At 39.1% G+C, this 10,150-nt stretch overlaps 1 protein-coding gene across 1 annotated transcript in view; it reads right to left on the minus strand.

The window, feature by feature from the left end:
* The window catches only part of ltb4r (leukotriene B4 receptor), a 16,355-nt gene extending 7,123 nt beyond the window's left edge, over window positions 1-9,232 (minus strand). Inside the window, exons 1-3 of the mRNA XM_084107547.1 lie at window positions 9,077-9,232; window positions 6,125-6,670; window positions 3,060-3,333 (exon numbers count right to left, since the gene is read on the minus strand). Coding sequence (XP_083963673.1) covers window positions 3,060-3,333; window positions 6,125-6,636 — 786 coding nt within the window. The 5' untranslated portion in view covers window positions 6,637-6,670; window positions 9,077-9,232. The remainder of the gene's footprint in view (window positions 1-3,059; window positions 3,334-6,124; window positions 6,671-9,076) is intronic.
* Between the last annotated feature and the right edge of the window lie 918 nt (window positions 9,233-10,150).

Consider the following 10,150-nt stretch of genomic DNA (forward strand, 5'->3'; position numbering starts at 1 on the left):
TAGCTTCCGATGCTATATGCTACCATTAGCACATTTCATGCACTATACCGTTAACCCTTGTATGGTGTTCGGGTCTGTTGGACCCGTTTTCATTTTTTATCAAAAGAAAAATGATACAATTAATTATTTTTTAAACTCAGACTCATTGGCCTTGGCTCATTTTCTGTGAGGAATATATATCAGAACACATTTTCAATGAAAACACACTGAACACCTAACCCCCCCTACACATTTATATTACACACAGGATGTTCGGGTCCACTGGACCCGGGGCCAATAAAAGTGTGGAAATTGTAGGTCCTGTGTACCTTTACTCTGTCCTCCTCCTGTCAGGGCCTGCTGTTAGTGTGTGTATGTTCTTGTATATAGTTTATGAGGACACAAATGTGTATAATGACATGGGTATTACATTGTAAACATGGTTTATGACGACATCTGTGTCCTCATACTAAAACATACTAAATGGTGTTTTTTGAAATTCAAAAAAGGCCAAAAGTTTTCTGTGATTGGTAGGTTTAGGGGTCGGGTTAGTGTAGGGCAGGGATGGGCAACTTCGGTCCTGGAGGGCCACTGTCGTACTGAGTTTAGCTTCAACCCTAATCAAACACACCTGAACAAGCTAATCAAGGTCCTCAGGATTACTAGAAAATTACAGGCAGGTGATTTTTTCAGGGTTGGAGCTAAACTCTGTAGGACAGAGGCCCTCCAGGACCTGCCCATCCCTGGTGTAGGGGGATAGATTATACAGTTTGTACATTAGAAAAACCATTATGCCTATGGAGAGTGACCGTACACCACATATCCAAGTGAGTGTGTGTGTGTGTGTGTGTGTGTGTGTGTGTGTGTGTTTGTGTGTGTGTGGGTGTTTTGTGTGTGTGTTGTGGGTGTGTGTATGTGTGTGCATGAGTGTGTGTGTGCATGCGTGTGAGAGAGAGATTGTGTGTAAGTGTGAAAGAGTGCAAGAGTGAGTTTTGTGTTTCTACTCCTGCCATTCCCACACGAGGTTGCAATTCTTAAATGTGATCTAACAAAGGTAAAGAGAAAATATTAACCATATGCTGTTTATATTGCTTGTAATTGGGATGAAGTAAACATCTGTTGAGTATTTTAACATAACATTTTTGATTGTGTTGAATTAAAAACCCAAAAATGCAGCGGGTCCACCAGACCCACGAACACTGGCTGAGTAACAAAAATATGAACACCACACAAGGGTTAATATGTGAAGTTTGATGGTTGTCTAACAATTCGTATGCTGAAAATACAGTGTTATTATGATGTTAAGATGAGTTTGATATGATACTTTTATCTCTTAACACTGGTTTATTCTTATTTTGAGTTAGTATCATGGATGAGTGAATGTTAAGGGGTCACGTGCTGAATGGTCAGTGTTAAGTTCCTGATGGCACGTGTTATGACCTCATTAAACTGATAATGTGTAAAGTGTTATCATATTGTGATAACTGAAATGTTTTGAGATTGATTTGCACTTTGAGTACAAATTATTTGAATACAGATGACTCATAATTTGAGTATTATGTTTAATCTGATTTATATGATTGTTTATTTTACACTCTTATAATACAGAGATTGAGGTAAATGCAACAAGTGTTTATGTATGTTCTTTTAAATATTTGTTTCCTTTTTCAGGGAGACTACAACCATATAAACATTCATCACGCTATCTAGAGTGGAATTTGAATTTTGGTCAAATACAGGCTATTTTCTCTGTGTAAAAAAACATACAATACACTTCAAATTCTTAATCATATATGTAAATATGCAGTGTTTAAAGTTTAATGCCCACACGACACAGGAAATCTCAGAGCTTCCTAGTGGTAAATGCAGAGAAGGCAAAAGTACCCACTTCCCTTACTCAAGTAGAAGTACAGATACTTGTGTTAACAAATACTCTAACAATTCTTTACTCAAGTAAAAGTAACAAAGTACAGGCTTGGAAATTTACTTAAAGTATAAAAGTAAAAGTAGCCTTGCGAATGACAACCATTTTTTATGCAAAGCTACCATGACAACACTAATATTACTGGAGTGCAAGCTGAGAAACTTAAGTGGATTTGGAAAAAAGGTTCTTGCCTACATTTTAAATGGATGTCTGCCAATAGGCCTAAAACATCACATAGCCTATATGATTATTGTGACAGAGACTCATCCAGGTTAATGAGATTCTGATTGAGTAGTAAGATATGAATTCAATTGTGACTGTTCGCAAAGACCGGTTTGCGAACGGTCCCAAACCATTCCCTTCTGTTCCCTTTTAGTTACTGTTGCTATGTCCGACAAGCGACGCCGCTCTCACGCAGTGAAACACACGTCGCGGAGCAGAGAGGACACTGACAACACACTGACAGACAGGACAGACCAGGTTATTTTTTTATATCAAACAAATTCTCACCTTTCAAATTTAGTCATTTTTTAAAGAAATTTAAACAATAAATACCGTTTTGTGGATCTTTAATGTGTCATGACAGATCGCTGTAGAGCTTCAGTTAAAGCTGCTTGTGAACCGATCATCTCTTCCTTCTAGTTAATTTATAGCATCAAATAAACATGAATGAACATAAGAAGGAATGTTGTTTTTACGCGAAAAGATGTCGGTACACTTCGTTTTTCAAGTTTAAATCCTCCCATGTTAATCTACTAACTCTCCTGACTGCTTTGTCGGACAAAATGGCGGATTATGATTGGTCAGATTGGTCATGATTGACTGATGACGCGGAAAATAATAACGGTAACTCCACTGAAATTATTTGAAACTAACGAGCCAATTTGGTAAAATGTAAGGAGTAGAAAGTACCGATATTAGTGTTAAAATGTAAGGAGTAAAAGTAAAAAGTCGGCACAAAAATAAATAGTAAAGTAAAATATCTGAAAAATCTACTTGAGTAGGCTACAGTAACGAAGTATTTGTACTTTGTTACTTCCCATCTCTGGGTAAATGTGACTTGAGAGGGCATTCATGTCCATTTTTTTACAAGGGAACTCGTATTTACGATCATTTGGATAAAGGCAGCATTAATCATACAGTGTGTGTTACTCACCTGTAAAATGTTGATTAGGTGATACGGCAGCCAGAAGACGATAAAAGCAGCGATGATGAGGAGGATGAGGAAGTTTCCTCTTCCTTTGCGCTGGAACATGGTGCTGCGCAGCCGACAGATCACTGAGATATAGCAGAACAGGATGAAGGTGAAGGGCAGGAGGAAACCCAGCAGAGTCTCACACAGGTACTGGAAGATTTCATGAGTGCTGCTCTCCCAGTGGTACTGTGTACACACGAAGATGGGCACACCTGGACGGAGCGGCTTCACGGTACTGTCGGTGCAAACAACAAATGAAAGAGGTCAACATATAAAGAGAGAGAGACATAAGTCACAGGAGACGGTTTAAATTGTGCCTATGTAACAGACACTAGAAGGTTTGTTTGTAGAAAGAAGTGTCACTTGTAAATATGAAGAAACATTTCTATAGCTCTGAATATTTTTGAATTGGAATTGTGGCCGCCTCTGAAATGGGTCAAACCACAAAAAAAAAAAAAAAAAAAAAAAAAAGTGATGCCAAAAATTTTAAATATAATTAAATTTGTAAAATGCTAAGTAAATTTAATTCCTTTGTGTTGAGACTACATTAATTAGTTTTGTTGCATGTGTTGCAAGTTTTGTCCACAGACACAATCAACATGGTAAAATCTCACAGTAAAACAAGCAGCTGTGAAAAATATGACACACCAGTGTTTTTGTGTTGTTGTTTTTTTGAGACAAGAAGTTTATCTATGTATCATCTTTTTACTCTTTTAATTCCTTTTTTAACTGTTTTAATTTCCCTTGCTTTTATTTTGTTCTTATTTTAATTCCTTCCTGTGTAAAACACGTTGAATTACCATAGTGTATGAAATGTGGTAAATAAAATAAATGTGATAAATGCCTTGCCTTGCATTTAGTGAAGCTAGTCAGTGTATACTGACATTTCAAAGCCGTTGGTTTTTGTGGTTTCTATTGAGCTGAAGAGTAGAGTGTGTGGTTAGGCTCTGAGGCCACATTAATCGAAACTACGCTGTATGTTGCTCTTTATGAGCAACTGAGTTTATGCCATGCAGCAAAATATTCTTACTGAATATATTTGCATACTGCAAGAGATACACATAGCATGTGAGCTATAAGTGTTATATTTCTTATTGAATAGTGATGGGAGGTGCAATCTGGACTTCTTCTTTCAGACAGTTGAATTGGTTAATTCGGATCACTGTTATATTTCCAATAGGCTACTGAAGACTAAACATTTTACTGTTTAATGTTATTTTCTAAAGGCTTAATTCCAAGTCTACACTACATTCAGGTGGGGCAGTTGTGGCCTAATAGTTAGAGAATCAGACTTGTAACTCAAAGTTTGCAGGTTCCATTCTCTAGCCTGGTAATACCAAACTCTGCTACTTCGCTTTGCTTCGTAGACAGAGTCTGGAAGGGCATAATTGAAAAGCGTTTTCTTTCTTGTGGGGGGGTGCTTGTCTGAAGTTTAAAATCAATGTTTACCCGTAAGCCAATCACATAACGTTTGGTTATGACGTGTGTTGCGCCGGCTCAGCCGCATCGAACTTCCACTGTAAACAGATGTATGATGCGAAAACGAATACGTCAAATAAAAATGTATGTGATCACACGGAATTAAGATGAATTTTACAAGTTCAAATAAATCTTATCAACTGTGTGGAAATGCGTGTCATATTTTTATTAAATTAGTCCAACGAGTGATTTTTGAGAGTACCTGAGTAGTTAGGATTAATTACTGCATACTGGCCTTTAGGTTTGCAGTCTTTGAATTCATTGCCCAGAATTAATCGGCAACAGAAGAGCTGTTCCTGCCATTCAAACGTGCTTTGAACACAGGAAGCAGTTCAAATAGTCAAGTAATCACTTCTGTGACCTATTTTGTACCTTTCTGACAACTTGAGCACTTTTGAGGAAGGTTTGCAATCTGTAGATAATACCTTTGTCCGTGAACCAAATGCATTTTTTCAGTGGAGAACAAATAATGTTTTTTTTTACAGTAACCGCAACGAAACCCCAGGCAGGATGGGGCCCATAGAGACTGCCTGTGGCCTGAAGGATGGGCCGCCCTTTACATAATTCTTGGGGCCGGTTTTTGCAATAATGTACTTTTGTCTGCCTGTTACATGTTTTATATTGTGGAGAAGTGTTCTTTGAATATTTCATTGATTCATAGCACTTGCACCCGGATTATGAATACAATCATTCTGCTTTTACAAATACAAAAAACTTTAAATACCTTAAGGTTATGCATAAGCTGGTGTGTTCCAAAACAATAACAAAATTTGCATTTAGAAGATAAAAGCATTCAAAACGTACAGTCTCTCACTTCCGCTAAATGGATCACAGATTTTTATGACATCATCGCGGAGCTTGTCATCACATCTTCTGTCCAATCAAATGCTCTCTAGAATCTAAGGCGTCAGAAAAGCCTGGCCAAAGCGGATGGGAGCGTTGACACGTCACGGAGCAACACGGGTTGGAGATGTGAGTTCTGTTGCTCTAACGCTCAAGTTTTATTCCGTTTCCCAACTGTGCGCTGGTTACGAATGGAATGGCTAGAATTTATTCACACCTCTACTATTGAATCCAACATATCATCAGCGCAAGTATGACTTACAGTCTCTGTATGGGAAACTAAACGCTATTGGCTATTTAAAAAAGGGGAGGAGCCATTCAATATGTCCCGCCTTAGCTTCCCGTTTCAGTGGAAATTACGTCAACGCATCAAACAAAGCTGCGCGTTTCAAGGCACTTGAGTGGGCCTGATGCATAAGGGAAGCGATTGAAACCAATGGCGGTTCTGGTGTGTCGATATAGCGACATCTAGCGTCTTAATAGCGCATAACCCTTCTTCAGTTTTGAATGCCTTGGAAGTGAGAATGTCAACTTCTTGACAATCGGATCTATCGTAATATTGTGCTTTCATATGAATCTGCAGTGCTGAGTATCATGCAGCACCCTTTATGTTTACAATAGCATGGCTTCTTGTTATTGCTCAATTCAAAGTGTGATTTGTGTTGTGTTGTTGAAGTGACTGGAAAAAAATCTCTCGGACTCACCGATAGAACGGCATGGGCAAAGCCATCAGAAAAGCCATCGCCCAGATGCCCAACATGACAGACAGGAGCCTTTTCTTGGTCCTCAATCTCTGAGACAGAAACGGCTTTGTGACGGCCAGCCAGCGGTCCATGCTCATCAGACAGATCAGGTAGATTGAGGCGTACATGTTGACGCAACACAGGTAATGGAGCGTCTTACAGACGGTGCCGCCAAACTCCCAGCCTCTCCCTCCTGCCAGGTACCTGATGAACAGCGGTGCGCTCAGGAGCACCAGCGCATCAGCCACGGCCAGGTTCAGAATCAGCAGACAGGTGACGGAGCGGACGCGGACCCGGCACAGGACCGACCACACCACGAACAGGTTGCCGGGAAAACCAAACACGAAGGCGATGACCAGGATTGCAATCCCGATCTGATGGGAGACGGGTAGTGTGGAAGGCGAGGCGGGCACAACGACAGATGGAGGTGTTCCAGATACGACTGGGATCTCCGTAGGAACAAAAGTGGCCATTTGATTCAAAGTTGATTGTTGCTTCTTGTGTTTGCTGTGTAAAGAAAGTAAACCGTGAGAAGGAAATTCAAAATAAAGCCAAGATCACTTTTGCCGGCAAAGAAATGATAAACAAACGCACGTATAAAAAATACACTGGGAAAAATATTTATAGCTTATAAATACAGTTAGTTCCAATGTGTTTAAACTGGATCTGGACTAAAGAGGTCAAATAAGTGTATGCCAAGTGATTACTATTAACATATTGAAATATGATGATAATTATTTGATTGCCATTGGTTCCATCCATCCATCCCAGATTGCAACATTGTGTCGGCCCAGATCCGGCCCACATCTGGCACATGTGGAATGATGATCTGGCCCACATGCAGCGTGGAATGACGGCCTTTGGGCGGCCCACTACTCTTTGCCAGATCTGGGCCACAAGCAGGCCGTAGCAATGCCACATGTCAGCCAAGAGCAAAGAAATAAACCAAAACTGGACCTTATCTGAGCCACAAAACTGTATATAGTAATCTCAGCCATACCAAGCCTGTTAACAAGCAGAATAACTGAAAAAAGGGAACAGAAAAAGAGACGAGCAGAAACACAAGAACTACAACTGACTTCAGCCACAGCCTTAGATGAAATCAACTGAGGAGAAAAGAAGACATTAAATCTCTCAAGATCTCAGCAGAGGAGGATTAAATAGCATAACAGGCGTGTTAAATGGCTTGTTAAGGCTGAGATTGCTATGTATAATACACACAGATTTTTTTTGGCTCAGATGAGGCCCAGTTCTGGTTTATTTCTTTGCTCTTGGTTGGCATGTGGCATTGCTATGGGTTGCTTGTGGTCCAGATCTGGCAAACAGGAGTGAGCCACCCAAGGGCCGTCATTCCACACTGCATGTGGGCCAGATGTGGGCCGGATCTGGGCCGACACAATGTTGCTATCTGGGATCCATCCATGCATCCATCCATCTATCTTTATAAATAGTCTTTTGCTGTTTTTGCAGTAGTGTTGATGATATTGCCCAACACAAAGAGCAGTTCCTTTTTTCGTTTGACACTTTTAATAGTATTGGCAGTTGGGACGTATTCTTGCTTCAGGTACAGCACAACAACACAATGCAGGGGTTTGGAGATTTGTTTCAAATGTTAACATTCTCTAACTTCACACAGCATCTTAAAGCTACACTCAGGGGAGGACTGGGACTAAAAAGTGGCCCTGGCCTTTCTGGCACTCGGCAGCCCATGGTCCCCGGTCCGCAATACAAAACACATGACACACCAGCTCAGTTTTTGCTGAGGAAGTTTTAAAACTAAAAATATAAAACAATAAAGAAATAAAAAATATTATTATTAAAAAGTAAAAAATATTTTTGTGCTTATCATTAACATTAATAAATGACTGGCATTCGTTATAATTTGCCTAGCCTTTCCTGGTATCCACGGCAAATAGAATTTTGAATAATCTTTACAGCTCTTTTCAATACAAGGACAGTCATACTATTTCATTTTATTTGACACTGTCCTAACAACAGCACACACTTGAGTGAAAGCCACAAGTTTTGCCATGTTCTTGTTCAAGGACGGTAATTTCCCACTTTTTTTATGAATCATTTTCTTACACAAGTGAAATTACTGAAAATCTATTGGGAAACCATTCCCAACTACTTGGAAATAATATGATTAATATGAATGTTTTATATTCACAAACATTTACTCTTTCTCTTATGCCTGATAATCTGCTGCTATACGGTAATGTTTATTTGTTTATTTGCTCGTTACTCACAATTAGGAGTTACATTGTGTCACGAATGACATAATAACGACATTGAAATTGGAGAAACTCCCAGTGCTTCAGATGGCCAGTCCTCCCCTCGTGACACTGGTGGCTCGAGAGGCTGAAGCAACACTGAAATACATGCTGTCCTTTAGCACTTTTTTTTTTACCCAGCACACCACAAACTGTTGCACTGGAATCATTGCTCAATTAAAACATGCTTATGTTGCAGTTCTTGCTCCTTTTTTATCTTTATGGTGACCTATTTATTGGTTTGTGACTATGATTTTGGATAAAATTGGTGTTATAAGTAATTTGTGTTTTAATCTTTGATATTCTATTAGTTGCCAATGCTGTGAAATGTTTCCTGCCAAAAGGATGTGTTAACCATGCTTTAGACGCATGTATTGTCTTGTGACTGATAATATGCTCTGCTCATGTAGCAATGCTAAATGTTGTAATATTCTTTAAGAAGAACATTTCAAGCACACGCATTAGAAATGTGACTATTATAGACTAGATATATATAATAATAATAATAAAAAAAAACAGTCACCAAGTCCAATTTACTCTCAAGAAAACAATACCAACATACTTTCTTCTGTACCTGGCACATTGCAGAACCCCATTTATAGTATATTAATGTATATATATAGACATTAAAAAGCCTTACCTCAAGAGAGCGTATAATCACATGGACTGTCTTGTAGGTCTTGTAGTATGAATGCCGCAGCTGAGGACATCAGCGTGACAGGAATAGTTTTAGAATCAGTTCTAACCTGTGTCTCAGAGTTTCCTTATCATTAACATCTTTTAAATAGTGGGGGTTTTCTAACGTCATGGCTTCCTCTTCACATGCACGACTTGAGAAACTACCAATTGCCTCAGACAGGAAAGAGAAAAGAACACTTAACACTTACAAAATATCATTGCAGTTTCATTTATTATTTTGGTATCTTTTCTTTCGGTTGCATATTGTCTTCCCAGTTTCCATCTTATTTTTTTTATATTTTTTTTGCTCTATCCCTCTTTCTCTCTGTTTTGAATTGATTTAGTCGAGGAGTCCTGTGATCACTGATAATTGCAGAGTGTACTTCGATTTCCAAACGACTCGCAGTGTTTTCATAACAGGGGAGAGTGAACGTTTCCACAGACTGTCGTAATCAGAGTGGGACATTTCACACGCAACGTTAGAACAGAAGTGCAGGAGATTTCTGTCCAGTTGATTCACTTTGAGGGATCTACCAGTGCTGAAGTGTTTTCTTTGGATCTGCAGTTCACTGGATTTTGGCTTTATGTGATCTGAATGAAACCGACCAGGCTTTTTGTTTGCAGTGCAGTTGTACATAAAAAAATAAAAAATAAAAAAACAGGTTCCCTTTAAGATCTAGGGCAATATTCACATAAAATCTTAAGGCTAAAAGTCGCTCCTCACGTGCCGATTTAGGAGAAACTCTTTAAAATAATGACGGCCATTATTCGTCATAAAAGAAGATTGTGGGTCCTATCATACACCCGGCGCAATGCAGAAATTTGTTTTGTTTTTTCCTCACCCGAGGGAAGGATGGAGATAGTTCACCCAAAATTGAAAATTTTGTCATTAATTACTCACCCTCATGTCATTCCAAACCCCATACGACTTTCGTTCATTCTCGGAACACAAATTAATATCTTTTTGATTAAATCTGAGAGATTTCTGTCCATCCATTGACAGTCTACACAACTACCACTTTCAAGCCCTAGAAAG

The sequence above is a fragment of the Abramis brama genome, assembly GCF_963993115.1.
Source record: "Abramis brama genome assembly, chromosome: 3".
Lineage (NCBI taxonomy): Eukaryota > Metazoa > Chordata > Actinopteri > Cypriniformes > Leuciscidae > Abramis > Abramis brama.